General features: G+C 36.9%; 1 protein-coding gene across 1 annotated transcript in view; it reads left to right on the forward strand.

Annotated features, from left to right (window-relative positions):
* Positions 1–20,674, forward strand: part of LOC113235979 (kinesin-like protein KIF12) — a 63,784-nt gene that overhangs the window by 27,186 nt on the left and 15,924 nt on the right. Inside the window, exon 5 of the mRNA XM_026471903.1 lies at positions 2,297–2,437. Within this exon, the coding sequence (XP_026327688.1) occupies positions 2,297–2,437 (141 nt within the window). The remainder of the gene's footprint in view (positions 1–2,296; positions 2,438–20,674) is intronic.

Genomic DNA, 20,674 nt, shown 5'->3' on the forward strand with positions numbered 1-20,674 from the left:
AAGCTGGTTCCAGGCAACGTGCTGTGGCTTTCACTCTTAACACTACACAGAGCGTCATAAGTCGCCTCTGGACGCGCTATCGCATGACGGGCAGCGTGGCCGAGCGACATGGAGGACGATCTCGCATCACGACTCGCAGACAGGACCGGTATATCGAAAATACTGCTCGACGGAATCGTACCATGACCGCCATGATGTTGGTTACGAGGCTCCACAGCTCCTCAGGCTTGCCAATAAGCGATCAAACAATCCGAAATCGTTTACGTGAAGTGGGTCTGCGATCCCGAAGGCCGCTCAGAGTTCCACCTATTGCACCCTGCAATCGCAGGACCCGTTTACGATGGGCTCGCGAACACAGAAACTGGGAGGAAGAAGACTGGCGCTATGTGTGCTTTTCGGATGAATCCCGCTTCGGTATGAGACCGGATACAAGACGTACTCGAGTTTGGAGAACATCTGGACGTCATGAACGTTTGAGATATTGTCAGGAAGTTCATCCATGTGGTGGGGGAACAATAATGATATGGGCCGGTATTTGGATCGGCGGAAGAACCGATCTCATTTGGATCAGGGGTAACCTCAATGCTCAAGTTTACGCAGAGAGGATTGTTTCAGATATTATCATTCCTTTGCGAGGCCAGTTGGGTGATTCTTTTCAACTAATGCATGACAACGCACGTCCACACACGGCTAGAGTCGTAACACTCATTCTTGCCTAAGCTCGTATCAACGTTCTGCCGTGGCCTGCTCAATCGCCAGACCTCAATCCAATTGAGCACGCATGGGATATGCTTCAAAGAAGAGCTGTGCCTAGTATGCATACCGTACATACTCTACAACAATATTTTGACTTGTTACAAAACACATGGGCGGCCATTCCTCAAAGTGATTTTGATGAACTCATCTTAAGCATGCCAAATCGCTGTAATTGTGTGATTCGTGTTAATGGTGGAAATACAGATTATTAATTTTCTTATCTTTACAATAAAAATGAGCAAAATCATCATTTTCGCCATTTTTTTGTCATTTAATTGACGCCGTTAATTTGAGTTTTTTCCCACAATTTGCAAAAACATCAATTTTAGTTTATTTTTATTAAATATAGGGGTAAGCGGTTAAATATAACATAAGCATTAAAGTAAGAAGTCGTCCTGGAAGACTGGATTTGGTAAATATTGCTTAAATAATTTTATTTCAAAAATATTCACTTGATCCCTAGACACTTTTGATGTGTGTACTTTGAGTAGTGAGAACCGATTTTTATTATCTCCTGTGTCAAGTCCCGCATAGTGGCGAACTAGGGGATGAATCCGGGTTTGCACACTTTCCGGTAACCGATATCAATAAAACTTGGTAATTATATGTAATTCCACGTACTTTTGAGGTCGGTTTTTTTAGTACTCTCTTTTAAGATTATCGTTGTATAATTTTGATGTTTCTGAGACAAATCTAACAATTCTTTATTTGAACTTTCCTCGTGGATGTTAAGTTTTGATATTTACGCTCTCGTAACTTAGAAATTTGGTACTAAGCAACGAAAAGTTTCAGGATCTAAAGTGCAATTATTATAGAGATATCAAAATTTAAAGTATACAGTTCGATAGGTCACAAAAAAAAATTGTATACGAGTACATAATCATTTTTAACATATTAATTTAACATATTACGCCATTTGAGTGTACATGAATTGGTGTGGAGTCTTAATTTTTTTAAATTTGTTTTTCTATTTATTTATGTCACTTACCAAATTTAAAATGTAGTAATTTTTTTCTGATGTTACTCTAGTGATACTGCTTGTTAATATATTTTAATCTATTTTTTTCTATTTTCCTTTTATTTCATAAATTTGATTTAGTAAAATGTGGACATTGTTAAAAATATTTTGAAAATGATATTGTAGCGCAATTGGCACACGTTCTTTGATATTTTTTTAACGCACACACTCAACATGGGCTATGTTGACGTTGTTATAACGCACACACGCGCTAAGGTAACCCTGTGTCGTGGGTGCAATGGACACACAGATAGACAACCACAAATTACAGTTCTTTAAGGGCCCTGTAAAGAACCCGAAACGTTGATTGTTTGAGAAAACAAATATACGTGATTTTTTATCCGAATGAATAGTTTTATTTCCACATTAGTAATTTAGTAACTTATAACGCTGCGCCGCAGAAGGGCTACGATGAGATTAAAAAATATAACTGAATTTAAAGTTGCATACATAAAGTTTATTTTTATGTGGGTAGTTATCGTATTCAGAACTTGTTGGTAATAATTAAACATATTTCAACAGGAAGACATTCTAGAATATTCTGGAGTGAAGAGATTGCTCGAGATGGCTGTAGAAGGCTTTTCTTGCACTGCGTTCTGTTACGGACAAACCGGCAGTGGCAAGACGCACACCTTGACTGGACCACCTGGATTGGTAAGTAAAGTTGGATATAATAATTATACACACAATATGTAATACATTTTTGTATCGAATTATTTGCTAACTAAATCTAAATTTATAAATATACAGGGCGTTGTCTAAGTTCGTAAATCTACAAAACAAAAAACAGAATTCTACTACAAATAATCATGTATGCCAATCTATAGTTATACCATTATTTCATAACTAGAAAAAGGTGTAGAAATTCTATTTTAAGCTTTTATGGCCTGATATTGCGCTTGAAAAGTGAAAAAAGGATTTCGTCCAAAAACAGAGTTGCGAGGTTTTCAAATTTAGTCGACGCAAGTACATTACTAACATCATAAACAACAACTTTTGTTGCATGACTTAATAATTTATCAGATCTTACTTTCGTACAAAAAATATTCCACCTTTAAAGGTGTCAAATTTCCACCTCAAATTTGAATGGGACCACTAATGAGATATCCCATTCCAACGAAAATAGAATCATCGAATACCCGATTTTTTATTTTATTGATAATGAACTTTATTGCAATTGTGTAACGCACAAAAAAAAGATTCGAACCCGAATATAAATTGCTCGAGCTACATTGAAGAGTATGGAGAAGGTTTTATGCAGCTACAAACTAACAATAAAGCTCCGAGTGAGGTTGCTCCACTGCTACGTCTGGCCTGTAGTATTGTACGGTAGCGAGGCTTGGACTCTAAAAACCGACACCCTGAGGTGTCTTGTGGCCTTTGAGGGTGCTACCGTAGAATGCTACACATTAGCTGGACCCAGAAAGTCCCCAATGTGACAGTTCTTCAGCGCGTTAGGAGGGACCCAGAACTCTTGCAGACCGTCAAGAAAAGGAAAGTTGCGTATCTTGGACACGTTCTACGGCATGAAAGTACCGACCAACTGATAACGATATTCGAGGGTAAACGACGTACTGGAAGAAGTTGTGGTTGCGCAACATCCGGGAATGGATCCATATTGCCAGCGTAGAACATCTGTTTCGCTTGGCCCAGGACAGGGAAGAGTTCTCCAAGCTGACGGCCAGCCTCCAGCAGTGGAGAGGCTCTACATGACGAACGCACAAACTAGATTCGATACGGTAGGTGCGGGAATTCCTGAGATGTGCGAATTCTCCGGAAAATGCGAGACTGGAGATAGGCAGAGGGTTAAGGTTTTAACCGGGTTTTTACCCAAAGCGCCGAGTGTATGGGATTTTTACCCAAAATAAATGAATAAGTATTAGGTAACATTGCATACGTTGATCTGATTCCAAAGTTAGTAGCTAAAGCACTTGTGTTGTGGAAATCGGAAACAACGACGATACCACAAACACCCAGTTGTCTTTAGAATAGAATAAAATTCTTTTATTGTCTGAAATGTGGTGAACATTAAGGTCTTATGAACATACTTACATTCTTCACAATCTACCCGCTACGGGCGTACAATGTTTAAAGTACAAAATAATTATAAAATTACAGTAAACTTGTACATAAAGCATTTTAATTTATTATTACGTTAATTTAATTTCATAAATATTTATTCATATACATAGGGCGCACTATAAGTTTCCGGAACTGGCCACTTATATAAACAATATTTAAAAAGAATGGCTGTAGAGTAAACACTCTAAAGCAAATTATATCTGAGGTAGTTATTGGTTGCAGTATGGGAAGCCGCGATCGTAGATTATACATTTGTACTGTCAATTTTTGAGTGAAATAACCTTTATTACTGCGTACAAACAAACATAAATTAAAAATATATATACCTGTCAACGTTAAAATGTTATTATGTCTACAAAGGTGTGGCTGACGTCATAAAATCTTTATTACATAATAGACGAATACACCTCTTTTGAAGGACAAATGACGGGTTCACAAGTCTTTCACTTGCATTTTTCGCTTGCTTGCGTGACCCACTTCGCGCATACGCAAAGATCTGTCGCGTAAGCGCAGGTAGGACTGTTCACGAGTCGTTCGCTTGCGCCCGCCGCTTGATTTGCCTTGGATTTCTTTGCGTTGCGTGTGTTTGATATCTAACAAGCTTGATGTTTCCACGTAAGCAACAGAGAATGTTTGCGGAGGACAGCACCACTGGGAAATCACAGAGCAGCGGCGTCCATGCGTCCTTTATAACCAAAACAAAGACAAAGCGTCGCGAATGCGCGCAAGTCTTTCCGCAACGCAAAGCGAAAGATTCGTGAACTGCCTTTGCGCGAAAGGCAGATTTGTACGCTGTGTACCCAGCCTACGCAAGCAAGCGAAAAACGCAAGCGAATGACTCGTAAACCCGGCATTACCCCAAAGGATGACTCCATAATTGAGTATTGGGCATACAGTTCCGTAATACGGTGTCAGTAGAGTGTCACGTGAGTTTTCTTGCCAGCATCAAGATGTATGATAGACTTGATAGTTTATGGTTTCATTGATGTTTCCATTTAAATGCGAATCTATGTATAGTTACAGAAACTTGGCGGTTTAGCTCGATGAGCGTGGAAATGCATAGCTTTAGTTTTTATTAAGTTAACAGATAGATCAATGTTGTGAAGCCAGTCTGTAATCTGTTTTAGGGTCAAATTGATCTCTTCCTCATACTGTTTTCAGCTTTCTTTCTTTTTTTTGACTCATCATCAGCAAATAGTACACCTGTATGTCGTTTTAATAATGTCAGTTCATTTATATAGACCACAAACAACAAAGGATCCAAGATACTACCCTGCGGAACTCCTCTTTTTATAATTCTATTGGTGGATTGTACTTTTGTTACAGTTTTGTTACAAGTGTCAAAGTAACTAATTTCAGTAACCTGCGTGCGATCATATGACTCAAAACATTGCAATGCCATTCCACGTATCCGCACGTGCTAGAGCACTTGTATAAATATTTCATGATTTACGCAATCAAATGCTTTGGAGATGTCTAAGAATAAAGCAGTAGCATGTGACCTAGTATTAAATGCATTTATCTAACACATACTCTTCTATTATGAACCAAAATGTCCTATCAACAAGATTTACCGTACTTTCCCTTAGTGTCACATAGGCCGGGGACACCTGTATAAATACTGGAATACTAGAGTCACGTTCCATTCTGCATATTAATATTTAAATCTTAAGCCACAGAAAAATAAACATGTTATTTTCTTTCGCATATTTTGATTTTGTTATAAAATTAATGACAAATAAAAACAACACAGTTTCAAAATGGTAATTTTGAAACTGTGTTGTATTTATTCCTAGCTATAGAATACCAAAAAGCATAAAAATAAATACTGACAATGAAAATACCCAATAAAAACAGTTGTAGCCGAATGACACCGATTGCTTTCTGTGCCGTGGTCAGTTATCGATCCGTCGCATCATAAAGTTGTCTATACCTAACGTGACCATTATTTTCTTTCCTCAGTAAGGGACGCCTTAAATTTACTATTGTTTTAAAAATAAAACACAACGTCGGGAATAGTGCAATTACGCGTAACTAGCATTTGATTATGAGTCTCCGTTTCGGTAATTTAGTCGCCAAATCAAATTCGCGTATATACCGTGGCAACCAAATTAGCGTGATTTACGGGAACCTATTGTTATCAGTCCGTAAACAACATAAATTAATGCTTACTGTGCAAAAATGAAAGTCGTAACCAATGAAATAAAACGGTAATAACGTTAAATTCCTCTCCTATTAAATATGCTTTGGTGTAGATACGTGCTTTTTACCAATACTACATACGCGAATTTCCACTATCTCCGAGCCATGTTTATGACATAGGAAATGAAACTATTTTTCCTGTTTAAATCGCGTATATTGGTATTATTTTATCGCGTAGTTGTTTTTTCAAACAAACCAACGTTTCTTGCCCTTTATATTGATATCCTATCGTTACTTTGACGTCAGCAGTAAAAGTGGAAATAAATGAGATATACATAGGGCGCACTATAAGTTTCCGGAACTGCCCACTTACATAAACAATATTTAAAAAGTAATTACAACATTTGAAAATGGGACTCTTTGGCTGTAGAACACAGTTTGTTTCATCGGACTGTCACTTGTTTTTACATTGTGGTGTCATTTCAGAAATTGGTTGTACACATCACCATGGATTTAACTCGTGAAAATTTTCGTAGTATGATTTTCTACGACTTTAAGTGTAAGTTAATAGCTCAGCGGAGCTTCGCTCGGCTTCAAACTGCTTTTGGTGATGAAGCACCATGCAAGACGACTATTAATAGCTGGTTTGCAGAATTCAAACGCGGTCGTGTGAATCTCAGTGACGAATTTCGTGATGGTCGCCCGTCCACTGTTGTGAACAACAAAAAGGCAGACAAGTGACATACCATGAGATTCGGGCATCTTTAGGCATAGGCATGAGTCAAATACAATCAATACTACACAAACATTTGGGTGTGAAAAAGCTGTGCTCTCGGTGGATCCCACACAATTTGACTGAGGCTCAAAAAAAAGATCGCCTCATTTGGTGCAATGCCATGCTTACCAGATTCCACTAAGGGGCGTCAAATTTGGTGTAGGACATAGTAATAGGTGACGAAACATGGATTTATAGTTACAATCCCAAAACAAAGCAGCAATCGAGCGTATGGGTCTTTCGAGATGAGCCAAAACCAATGAAAGTGGCACGCATGCAAAGTGCCTCTAAGCGGATAATTGCTTCTTTTTTTAATAAAACTGGACAAGTGGCTACTGTTGCTTTGGAGAATCATTGTACCGTGAATAGTGATTGGTACATGACCATTTCTTTGCCGGAAGTTATTGACAAACTCCGTAAAAATAACCGTAAACGCCGTATCATCTTGCACCACAATAATGCCAGTTCTCACACGACCAGACAGACAAATGAATTTTTGAAGGTGAACAACGTTGACCTTATGAGCCATCCCGCGTACAGTCCCGACCTGGCACCTTGTGACTTTTATTTATTTCCAAAAATTAAGAACCCGTTACGCGGTCAACGATTTTCATCATCTGAAGAGGCTGTCGAAGAGTATGAAAAATATTATTCAGAGATTGTCACGGAGGAGTGACATAAATGTTTTCAAAATTGTTTAATACGTATGAAAAAATGCATTAACGCTAACGGAGAATATTTTGAGAAACAATAAATTTATTTCAGACCATTTATAGTATTTTTTTCTTATTCATTCCGGAAAATTATAGTGCGCCTCACGTACACGTATAATTCTTCGTCCATTAAATCTCTTTCAATCGACTTCAAAAAAAAGGAAGAGGTTTTCAATTCAACTGAACTTTATTTTTATTTTATTCTTTTATATAATGTTATGCGATTAATCATTTAAAGCAATTGTTAACCGATTTTGATGATTCTTTTTTATTGGAAAGATGGTACCTCAGTATTGGTCCCATTTAAATTTGAACAAAATATTCCACCTCTAAGGATGGTAAACTAGGGGATGAATCCGTTTTCGCGCACTTTCCAGTAACCGATTTCGAACTTTTACGGTCGATTTTTTTAGTACTACATAACAATAAATTTTAAATAATCTCAATACAGATTGAGATTATTTAAAATTTGTTGTTACATGTGTTCTGTTTTGTGAAGGTGGGACACTTTTAAGTGTTTTGGGAATAGCGGGACACGAAGCCTAAAAGCGGGACTGTCCTGCTCAAAACGGGTGGTGTGGTTACGTTATCTATATCGCCGATCAAGGACTCTCGTCAAACTGATCAGTATTATAGCTTACAGCAAAAGGACGGTGGCAGCCCTGTGGGGAGCTTTTACTCGACGAATGGAATCCCTGTGGCGATATGTACAAATGCACTTTCAATTTTAAGATATGTACATTTCACACCCTCAACGGAGTAATTCTCACGTCGTCAGCTAAATTCGTAAACTTCGTTACCTCCATTAATGTGAACTGTTGAATACGCACAAAAACAGGATTACTAGAAGATTGTATGACAATTTTTTTAGCCTTGTGATAAGCGACATGCCTATTCGTAAGAGTTGCAGTGCCACTCAGAGCTTTAAATCACAAAAATCTGAGGGACACTGCCACTGGGCCCGACACCCTGAGACGTAAGTTGACAGTTTCATATGTCTGTAATTTCACTAGCACTCTTACCCTTCGACACCGGAACGCAGTAACGTAAGCGTTACTGCTCGGTAGAAATAGGTAAGGTGGCAGTACTTCCTTGCTGGACGAACTCTTTCACAAGGAGCTCTACTGCTACAAGACATTACTGTGTCACGTAGGTTTTGCGTAATAAAGAGAAAGCTCGGTCCTGATAAAGTTATCATAAGTAATTGGAAAATAAATGGAACAGCCTGTAACAAAAATAAACAATATAAAAACAGGTATAAAACACTCCCTTACTACAGATTACCATAAATAGTCCAGACACTTACCCCAAAAGGGCCTATGTAAAGGGCCTGTGTACAGGGCCTGTATATCAGTGGCGAGGCGTCAATACAACTCAATTCTTACCGGCTTGCCTAAAATTTTCCATGTATCGTTAAATATTTTACAAGTAAATTATTACATTTTGTGGTCAATTTTACGTGTACAATAATTAACCAGTGAAATAAACTGTACCAGTATCTTGTGTGCTAATATGTGGTGTGTTTAATTGTCGCCAAGGCGCTACTTGTTAAGACAAGTGTTTTTTTGTTTTAGTCCGGCTTTACTAAAAACAATTTTCACTTCTCGCTACTAATAGGTAATAATATCAAATGCTTTAAAAACAGTTAGACTACGTGAAGTTTTACATGATGACTCTTCGACACACACGTCCTTTCGCCTCGAAAATTTTGATGATAATAATAATAACGTACACACTAAACATAGTATCGCACTAGGGAAACCCTGTGTAGCGGGTCCCATGGACACACACACAGACAACCACAAATTACACCCACGAGAGAAATAAATGTAGGCCTTACAATATTTCTCCCGGCCCGGGAATCGAACCTCCCAGGTTCGATTCCCGGGGCGGGCCTCTGCTTGGCAGTTCGGCTTGGTAACCGTTCGGCCACGGAGGCAGTTAAATTACCGCTCATTGAATAATGAAGAAAAGGAATTGAAGAACTATTCAAAATTACAAAAGTAAGTGGCCAGGAAGTGACTCTTATCACCCGTGGGGAAGGAGGTACGCATCGTCACAACTTCTTGGCGGCACAAATAGGTATAGTGCCAATTGCCAGTACTTTCCTTCACAAGTAGCTCTCTTGCTACTAAACATATGCGGTCATGGTTTGTGACCTTTACGATGTCGCTGATTAGCGACAAATCAATTATAAGCCCTCAAGTAAGAGTCCAGTGGTACTTGAACTACGACGTAGGGCAAAGTCTAATTTGCTGAGTAAATCAACTCATGACTTTAACTGTCAAGGTTTATTGTAAACTGGTCGTAAATCATAATACAGGCATTATTATATCGACACGGAAGTAATTTTACAATAAGCGTACGGGTGACAGTGATAAGAAACGTGCGCGGAAGCGCTGGAAAACACTGCTGGTAAAATGAAAGCATTGCTTTTATAAGCAGTTATTGGTGCGGGTAGGAGTTATACATTTTCGTATGTATAAAACATACTATTTATTAACATTTTTATTTTTTCTCAAACATGCTCAGAAATGTTTTGCATTACTTTCGAAAAATGAACACGGAAAGTTTGCCATTTATGGACCGTGCGACTTCTTTTTTTATAATATTAAGTGACGGGACGTACAAGTGCGCCTGGTGGTAATTTTATGATAATTGCAGAGGCCGAGAAGTAAGGGAGTGCTGGACGACTAAGAGTTACAAGGACAAGCGCCAGTGACGCCTTGTATATTAATACGAGTCAAGCAATCCCCCTGCCCGCCGAGACACGTATAGAATTTTTCTCAAACAATGCGAGGAAATAATAAAAGACTAAAGAGAGGAAGATGTATACTTAGAATAATAACGCATAGAATGATAGTTTCATATCAAACGAACTGTCACAAGTGAGGCAAAAATCAAATTCATGTAGGCTAGTTTTAGTAGTAGGTTAATTTTCGGTTTTAGTGAATATTTATATAAAAATACAAGTTGAAACGCGTTACTTCCTTGTGGAATGTGATGTTAGTATCTATTTTATGTTTGTCTGACGTATTTTTACACTCATTTACCGCACATTTCGTCATTTTTAGCTAAAATTCTTGATCTGTTCGCGGTGCAAGTTGACCTTGAGCACTGAAGGCCCGCCCGCTCGTGTAGGCCTTTTGGCGCGCTTCAATTTGCCTCACTTAGCGTGTGCGGACTAGGTTTCTATGCGTTATTATTCTAAGGATGTATAATAGAAAAAGTAAAAAAATATTAACTAATATTAAAATTTATAGAATACAATTGCTAAAAGAAAATGTTATTGTTAATAGTATAGTCTGCTGAGCTTCGGATGATGTGTTTGAATATCTATTACTGTATTTTCGTTATTGCTCTTCTTACTAGCGCTCATTTTCGCGACCAAAATACAAAACAAAAGAATACCAAAACACTTTAAGTCTAAATGTTACCGCCATTTTCTTCTTTTTTTTTAAGTAAGCGGTACGCAGATAAGAATACTGGACAGTTGCCTGTATGAGTTTTTGTTTTGCCTGTTTACATACTTCACTATTAATAGGTAGATTTAAAAGTTTAGAGAAGAGGACAGTAATGGATTTTCATAATTACTTTGCAGGCCTTGGCCAAGAAGAAGTCGCATGGTTCATAAGTGACAAACTTTTCGTGTTCGTTTTTTGAAAGTAATGAAAACATTTCCGAGCATATTTGAGAAAAAGTCATATATATATGCTGCCGCAGGGACTCAAAACGTCGACATTTCAATCAGCAAGCAAACGCTCTTGGGTTAGCATCGCTGTTTTAAAATTTTGAATATGGAATGTCACATTGACGAGCGCAGTGGCAGTACCCCTCAGATCTTTGCGATCTAAAGCTTTGAGTGAAAAATGGCGGGCCTTTGAAGTTACAAAGTACAGTTTTTATAAAGATTAATACCAGGAAAGAAATAGTGATGTGGAAAGTTAGAACTAACTATTATAAAATTAGAACATCAACTAGGTGACGAAATATCATAGATTTCTCATAGATGGTGCTACGGTTAAAAAGGCGTTGAAAAACCAAATAGAAAGATACGACGCAAGCACAAGAATTTGTGAGGTCCGCTGGTTCGTTCCGTGGCTTAGTTGGTATAGCTTCTGGCTCGGTATACTTGATTCGATTCGAATCCGGACGAAAATTTCAAAAGAGTTTATCCTAAAAATTCCAATAAATACGAATTCAAAGTTTTTGTTCAAAGTGACAATAATATAATAATAATACTACAAGAATATAACAAATAATAATGTAAAGTGAAAATGAAAACGTAAATATTGACACCCTTCGCTTAAAATACTATTTAGAAAGCCCACACAAGAGAACTAAGTTATTTAAGTGAAAATAATGTTGTAGAACAACAACGGAAAATATTTCATTAGGATCCCGATAATTAAACGCAAACCAGGCTCAAAGAACTTGTATCCACTCTTAATAAAAAACCTCTGAGTGGCCCTACAGCTGTTATGGACAGGCACCTGACTTGTTCATCCCGTCACTTAATATTGTAAAATATTAAAATAAAAATAAACACTCCGTTAATTAGAGCTGTATGAACATCAAACAATATTATTAACATGATAGGTTCAAGGTAGAGCCGTCAATTTATTATTGTTGTAGCTTCGATTAAGTACTCGGCTACAATTAAGTAACTTGCTAAGTAATAGTGACATGGGTAAAGTATACACATACCGTGGTATAATATTGCTTATGTTATGTCATGGATAGTCAGTTACGACATCAGGAAGGTCACTTTGTTGTTATGTCCATGTAGGGAGTAATTTTCCATAGCTGGTTTTGGGGAAATCATCTTCATAACAGCCAGAAAATGTCCACTGCTGAACGTAGGCCTCCCCCAAAGATTGCCAGATTAACCGGTCGGACGCGACGTGCATTCTTCGGATGTTAGCGGCCCTTACCGAGTCATCTAGTAAGAGGGCGTCCCACTAAACGCCTTCAGGTTCGTGGTTTCCACACAAGAACCTTTCTGCCTCGATGGCTGTCAATTCTCTTGGGGAAAAGCCTTAATCTTGCCTTATTGAGAAAATAATTAGAGAAAACAAAAAAATAAAATCTACCACTGCTTCTTTCAATGCCAACACAAATCGAATGTGGTGTAACAAATAAGTAATATTTTCTCTTTATAATAAGTATAGATAATAACGGTTGATGAATGTTTAATTTATTAAAATCAATCTTGAAGTCACTATTATCCATCAAAGGAAAATTTGAAGGACAATGTCAAGGTTACGATGCTATTATAAAGCTCTTGTGGTCTCAAATATGCCACGGCATATCATTTCATTTCTTACAGCACTAATGGACGTGGTTTACAACTTTTTTTTGTAATACTAAGTCACGGGACGAACAAGTCGTATGCCTGGCGGTAAGCAACACGCCTGTCCATAACAGCTGCAGTGCCACTCAGAGCTTTAAGTCGCAAAGATTTGAGGGGCACTGTCGCTGCGTGCGATCCCCTGAGAAAGTAAGTAAGTTGACTACTCCCATATGCCTGCAATTTCACCAGCACCCTTAACCCTTCGAAACCGGAACGCAGTAATGCCCACATTACTGCTTAGCGGCAGAAATAAGTGAGGTGGCAGTACTTCCCTGGACGAACCTTTCACAAGGAGCTCTACTGCGACGACACTTCGGGGAAGAAAGAGCGTAAAAACCGCACTACAAATGGTGTTAAAAGTTGTGTTTTGTTTTCTATATTACTTCAAAATAGGATAAAGTGCTTAATAACTTTATACTTGAACTTTAAATTTTATAAAACATTTTCTTATACATTTACATCACATACATGTAAAGTAATATTTATTTATTTAGTAAGACTTACCAACTAAATACATACAGATACGTTAAACATTTATAAAAACGAAACATTTAAAACTAGTATTATGCATGCATTTAAATTAAAGGTATGCACTGCATTACATAAAGCGTTGACTTACAAATAAATGGACGACGGGTCTAATACAAAAACCACGAAAAAAATGTCCCAAGTCAACCTATTTAACCGTAGTGACATGTAAAGGAATATGAAAAAGCTAAAACGTTGAATTTAAATTATAATGTCATCGCAGTACTGTCTAATTTTGCTTGCTTCGCTGTCAGTCGAACAAACGAAGACTAAAGCGTGAATGACGCTCTATATACGATTTTAACGCCCTATAAGTTCGGACACTTTTTAGCGCGAACCCGAAGTCCATATATTTGTAAGTCAATGACATAAAGGTAATAATTCTTATTTTGGAAGCACGAGAGTGTGACTAGTGTGTCTATACATATAGGACTAGATCAAATCAAGTTTACATTCAACAATGTATGTACTTTCAAACAGCAAAAACAGGTAAAACTGAACAAAACTAAGCAAAAATTAGGCAAAAATTAAAATAACAAAATTAAGCAAACGAAAAATAGCTGGATAGCTCGCTAAAGACAGTTTAATATCGTAGAAAAGAAATTGAATGCGGGTTAAACGACTTTTGCGCTAATAGTCTAATTAATACTGCCATTACATTTTTATTTTGTTTGAAATAAAAAAAATTAAATTAGTCTAATATTATCATTAGAAAATACTAGAGTAATTTTAATATTGTTTTTTATTGAATATATCATCGTGATGATGATATTGTTTGATTTTTTGTAACATTACTCCACCAGTTTGTTACAATTATTAATACAAAGCTTGTCCGTTTGATTTGGTCGAGTATTAATTATTTTACAGTAATTGCTTCGGACGGATGTCAGACGGAGTACGGGAGTAGACGCGAGTGGTTTGGCACAGACCTGGTCCGTCAGGTCGAACGAATTGTTCTTTGTATTCGATCTCTGTACCTATTAAACATTATTGACACAAACATCGAACAAAAATAAATAAAGACGTTCCTTCGGCCCGAACTTTCATAAGTTTCTCACAGACGGCGCTACTGCAAAAAAGCCGCATCCGCATCCGCGGATAATCTGCATAAATTAAAATATCAGCATGAATGATGAATGCGGTTCATCGATTCTGATATTCATCATTTTACTAACCGACTTCAAAAAAAGGAGGAGGTTCTCAATTCGACTGTATGTTTTTTTTTGTATGTATGTTACGCGATAGCTCCGGTATTTGTGCACCGATTTTCATGATTCTTTTTTTGTTGGAAAGAGGGTACCTCCATAGTAGTCCCATTTAATTTTGAAGAAAATCATCCACCTCTAAGAGTGGCTGAGTGTGGAGTGGTGAACACGCATGAAGATTCATTTTTATAAATAACGCCTAAATTTTATTATAAGGAGCTATTATTTTAATGGTTGATTTTGATATGATCAAAATCTGAAGGTTGATTTTGATCATATCAAATATTATATCATATCATATCAGCTTTAAGCTGCTCGCCTATTAATAAATAAATAAATAAATAAATTTTGCTATTCTCAAATTCAAGGCGTTTTTCTCTCTCAATATACTGCGAGTAGTGAGAATCGATTTTTTATTATCTCTTGTGTCAAATTCCGTATAGTGAATCCGGGTTTGCGCACTTTCCGGTAACCGATTTCAAAAAACTTGGCAAATACTTTTGAGGTCGGTTTTTTTAGTACTGTACTAAGATTATTATTATTACTGTATAGTCAGAACACTCTGTTACTTATTAATGTGTGATATTGAAGTGTTGTGATTTCACCAGACATCAGTGAAACACAGCGTGTGTATGGAATGCACCACCTAGTACATAAATATCGTTTTTTTTGCAAATTATATTTGTACAACCTGTAGGTACTACTCAAATAATAATGTGATAATTCGCGGAATTTTTTACGAATGACATTTTACAGTTGGCCTTGACCGAACAAAACGGTGAGTTGTAGACACTCAACCCCTATAAAAATTTAAGCAGCGTAGGTCTGAGGGCGTCTAGGACGGCACCACAGAACAATAAATACAGTAGAAGTGCTTTGGAGTGGAAATGATAGTCGTACTTGTATATTTTCTATGTAGTGTTTCGTATCATCATTAAGTTTTATGTTTAAAATTTTAAATAATGTACAATTTTCTGTTTCTTATATTCATTTATAACGCACAACTCTCAACACAGCCCCGCACTATGAAAACCCTGTGTCGCGGGTGCCACAGACACACGCATAGACAATCACAAATTACACCCAAACTCACGAGAGTAATAAATGTAGGCCATACAAATATTTCTCCCGGCCCGGGAATCCAATCTGGGACCTCTGCGTGGCAGTCCGGTAATTGTAACCGTTCGGCCACAGAGGCAGTTACATTTATTTGTTACAAGAAACGAAAATAAACCTTATCTCGCTGCAATTTAGTAGCACTAGAGCTCCATGTGAAAGAGTTCGTCCAGGGTAGTACTGCCACCTTATCTATTTCTGCCACCAAGCAGTAGTGTCAGCATTATTGTGTTCCAGTTTTGAAGGGTGACGGTTGGTGCTGGTGAAATTACAGGCACATGGGGCTTGTCAACTTATGTCTTAGGGTGACGGGCGCAGTGGTAGTGCCCCTCAGTACGTTGCAATTTAAAGCTCTGAGTAGTACTGTAACTGTTATGGACAGGCGTGTAACTTACCATCAGGCGCACGACTTGCTCGTCCTGTCACTTGATGTTATTAAAAAAAATTTGGTCGCTTCTTTTTTGAAGAACTAAATAAACATCTCGAGTTCGTCGTCGTTCAGCTATTAACCGCTAGATGGCAGCACATGGATTGAAACTTCAATATAAAAACATCGCAACTTGCAATAATAGGTAATTGATAGTATTGTACTTTCAACGATTTGCCAACTAGGGTAATGTTTAAATTATATTAACAGTCCAGAATTGTTTTTTACCAATTTGAAACTACGACCAATCATTATCAAGGTTTCATTGTGTTCCAAATTATGAATGTGTGAGTTTTGGCGACAGCGGTTCTGATAGAAATCTAGGTTTAAGTTTTTTTTCTGCCGGTGTATAAGAAGGCTATAACAACGATGTAACGTTCGAGAAGCTCTATGCGAGAATACCAGAATCTCGCGCTATAAGTCGCTTTCGCGCAAGTCGCGCCCTGTCGTGCTAGTCCTACAGTGCGTTGTTACTAGACACTTCCGCCTGAAGGTATGCTGTAGGATAGAATCTACTCTAGTACACGCTGAACTAGAGAAACAGGCGGAAGATAGACTACTTATCTTATTATATACACTGGTATTACAGTTTCTTTATTTAACAATACTTACAAACTATAATTACTGGATGTTACTTATTGCGATAGTAGTAATTAATCTATTGACGGGGCCAAAATGCGGTAGGTAAACACACTAACTTACCTTGGGTTGTTTCTTCGATAGTTGCGTTGGACGCCGGTCTTTATGCGTTTGCCCAGCAGGCCTACCACAGCAGGGCGCGACTGGCGCGAGAGCGACATAAAGCTCTTTATGCTCATAAATATAGTTGTGCTAGCCCACAGGTGTCAGGGGGTTGTAGCGCTGCCTATTCTGGTCTCCGACCGATGATGTACTAAGTTGTTAGACAATTGCTACGATGATATAGCGTCAAAGCGACCGTTCGCTAGCACGGCGTAGTTGCAACAGAACCCGTCAAAACGGGGACGTCCTATCCTCAAATTAGTACGTTTTTAGAAGCAGAGGGGAAGATATCTACGTATTCAAACCTGACATCTAGTTTTCATAACATTTTACAAATAAAGTTACCCTTGTGAGTTCACTCAAACAACAAAAGAACATTTATCTACATTATTGGACACTAAATTGAGAATGTGAAGCACGCGTGTCAACGGCGCCTTGTTTAGCAGGTTGGTCCACCCGTGTGGCATGACCTCCAAAGGTCTGGATCGGAAATATTTCCTCTGAAAAGTTTAACAATATAGGACACTAGTGCAAGTTCCCGCCTGACTTTAAATGTATTATGTCGCCAACCATTCCTAAAACAAATAATTAAATAGTGAAATTAAAAATATAAGTAACTTTTTTATTAAAAGAAAGCTCCTCCTCGTACTTCGCCATACCTTAAGGTTCGTTTTCACTTCCTCGGGGATGATCACAACCGTGAACTAAGGTCTAAAATGGATAACCTACTGAAGCCTCCTTTCACTCGCTCTGAGTATTACAAAAATTCTTTTACTATTAAGGCTGCAAATTTGTGGAACGATCTCCCATTTGAAATCCGACATTCTAAGTCGCTACCTATTTTCAAAACCGGATTGCGTAAATATCTTTTATCACGGTCCTAGTCTGCAACGTATGTATTAGTAAGTATAAGTTATTAGTAAGTATAAGTTTATTTAGGTATATTTATATACATATACATACATCTACGTAGGTATAATATATCATTAATTTTTAAATGTTTTATAAATTACTAAATGTCTTTATTTAATTTTATTATTTTGTATTTTTTTTATTTTTTTATTTATACAATTTTATTTTTTTTATTTTTTTATTTTTATATTTGTAAAATTGGCACACTACGTCTCCCGCTCCGATTAGCATTCCTCTAACTCTAAGGTTGTCTGGAAGAGATCGCTCTTAGCGATAAGACCGCCTTTGCCCACATTAGTTTTAAGTTGTTTATGTACTATTCTTGTTCTTGTGTGTGAGCAATAAAGTGTTTATCTATCTATCTATCTATCTGATCTAAAAAGTTTGATTATCGGCTTTTTTATTGGAATTACGTCTGTGTGCCAAGTTTTATAGAAATCGGTTAACGGAAAGCGCGTGACACCAAATTCAGCCCCTAGTTTGCCACTTTTAGAGGTGGAATATTTTCTTCAAATTTAATTGGAATACTGTCTTTCCAACAAAGAAATAATACTCAAAATCGGTTAACAAATGCAATTCATCGCGTAACACACACAAGAAACAAATAAAAAAGGAAGTTCAGTCGAATTGAGAAGAAACCTTATTTTTTTGAAATTGTTTGAAAACAGTTAAATGGAAGAAGAATTATACGTGTATATCTTCTTTATTAACATACCCATTACAACTTTATTTCTGCTTTTACTGCTGACATCGAAGTAACGATAGGGTATTTATTAGTGTACGTATATAATTATAATTGTAATCGACGCAATTAGTTTTGGCCCGACCTATTTATAGAGCTGGCGGCAATTTTGAAGCGATTATTTGTAGTAATTACGTTAAAGTGATACAAAAATATTTGTACAAATTATGTTATTAATGTTAAAATGTCAAATGTCATTATGAGAATAGCTTTTCCAACACCAGTTGTATTACCAGTTAAATCTAAGTGCAGTCTAGAAGCCTTTGAATCTTAAGGGATTTGGGCTTCTCCAGTTAAAGCTGAACAAATTAAGGCCTTTTTAATATTACGCTATTGTTAATATAATAATAATAATCATTTAGGCCTTTTTGTCGGTTTTTTTTTCAATAAAAAAAGTATAGAAAATTATGTCCCTCGTCGGCCATGACAGTTTAGTAATTTTCTGCGTTATAAATCAGTGGACGATACTGATCTAACATATCACAGCATGAAACTTTTGCGAAACATATACATGTAATTTCGTAATAATGGTTATTATTTTTTATTTGCAATTAACTGAGTGCCCAATCAATTAAAAAAATGTATTAGCTGAAAGCATTTTTAAGTTTCATGTTAAATATACAGGGTTATTTGTATAATGCAAACAACCTCGCAGAACTATTATTAGGTACTAACGTCATACAACTTTTGTTTCATGACATTTTACAAAACATTTACCAAAAATAAACTTTTAAGTTTTAGTTAAACTATCTCACAACTTCAAATTTGTGTTTGGTGGTACGGTACTTCGTAAGTTCAAACGTTCAAGCATCCAGAAATGTAGACGAAATGTCATTTAATTTGTTTGAAAACTATTCTGCCAAATCATTTCGGTGACAACTGCGCTCCGATTGGCCAGACAGAATTCGAAACAATTGACGGGTGTCGTCAATTGTTTCACTTCAAATCGACCAGTTTTACTTGAGCCTCGCTATAATGGAGGAAATTTTAAAAACTACATATTTAATATTTAACTATCGATGAAATGTGATTCCTTTTGTTTTGTAATTAGATGTTTTGCTGTTTCTCCCACACCACCGGATGGAACAGCCCCCCATTGTTAGAGCTATTATCTTTATTACAATAAATGCAGAATATTTTTGGAATATACGAAGACGTACACACAGGTCAGTTGTTGGCGTTGTACTATTTCAGTTTGCTAACTTGTGATTGCAGCGCAAACGAGAGTTGACAATTAAAAGTTATATAAGGCCCATTTTCCTGATGAGTTGCCAGGGATGGATGGCTCTTATTTCGTCTCTGTTCTTCGTGTTTATTTAGTTTTTTTTTTTTATACCGACGACGTTATTATACGTGTCACGGCTTCATTAATCCACAAAGTCTGCCGATATTGTGTAGTATATACGGGTGAAAGTCAATGGTACCCTGAGAGTCGAGCAGTTGGGGTCCCGCCACAAAGTTCAACCTTCATAAAAGAAGAGTTATGGCCGAAGTGTCACGTTGCGTTACACGTCGCAGACAATACGTGTAAATTATTGGTATTTTATTATATTATGATATATGTGTCCATAAGGCATTTATTTATGTATCTTTGTAACCTAAATACAAATAAATAAATAAGGTCAGATGGGATAAGAGGAACATATTTTATTTCGAGACAAATATTATGAGCTCTAGGAGGAATGAATAATGTCTTATACGAATTTCGGAATGCTCTAATCTTGCCCTGGTTTATCAGCTTTCCATGTTTTAACAATCATTACGCTAAAATTAATACTTACGACGTATTCGACAAAAACGTTCAGGTTGTGCTAACGTTTTTGTTCCTCCAAAAAACGGGGTAAGAGGAACTGTTATCGTATTTCATATAAATGCAATGTTTATTTAAATATATCCGTAGTTAATTCCTAAGTAACACTATTTCAATCGTATTTAATCTTAAAACCATTGAAATAACGCATACTTATCAAAAAAAAGGTGCAAAATTAATTCTGGGGCAAGAGCATACAGGTTAAGGTCAGGGGTGACATATTAAATAAAAGTTAATCTGTATAATTTTTTTAGTATGTACAAAATATAATAAAGGCCCATTTTAAACCACTCGTTTACAAATCAACACATTAAGTAACTTAAGTACTTTTTAAACATCGTCATAATAGAAAAA

Source organism: Hyposmocoma kahamanoa, unplaced genomic scaffold (genome assembly GCF_003589595.1).
Source record: "Hyposmocoma kahamanoa isolate Upper Pololo Valley unplaced genomic scaffold, ASM358959v1 88, whole genome shotgun sequence".
NCBI lineage: Eukaryota > Metazoa > Arthropoda > Insecta > Lepidoptera > Cosmopterigidae > Hyposmocoma > Hyposmocoma kahamanoa.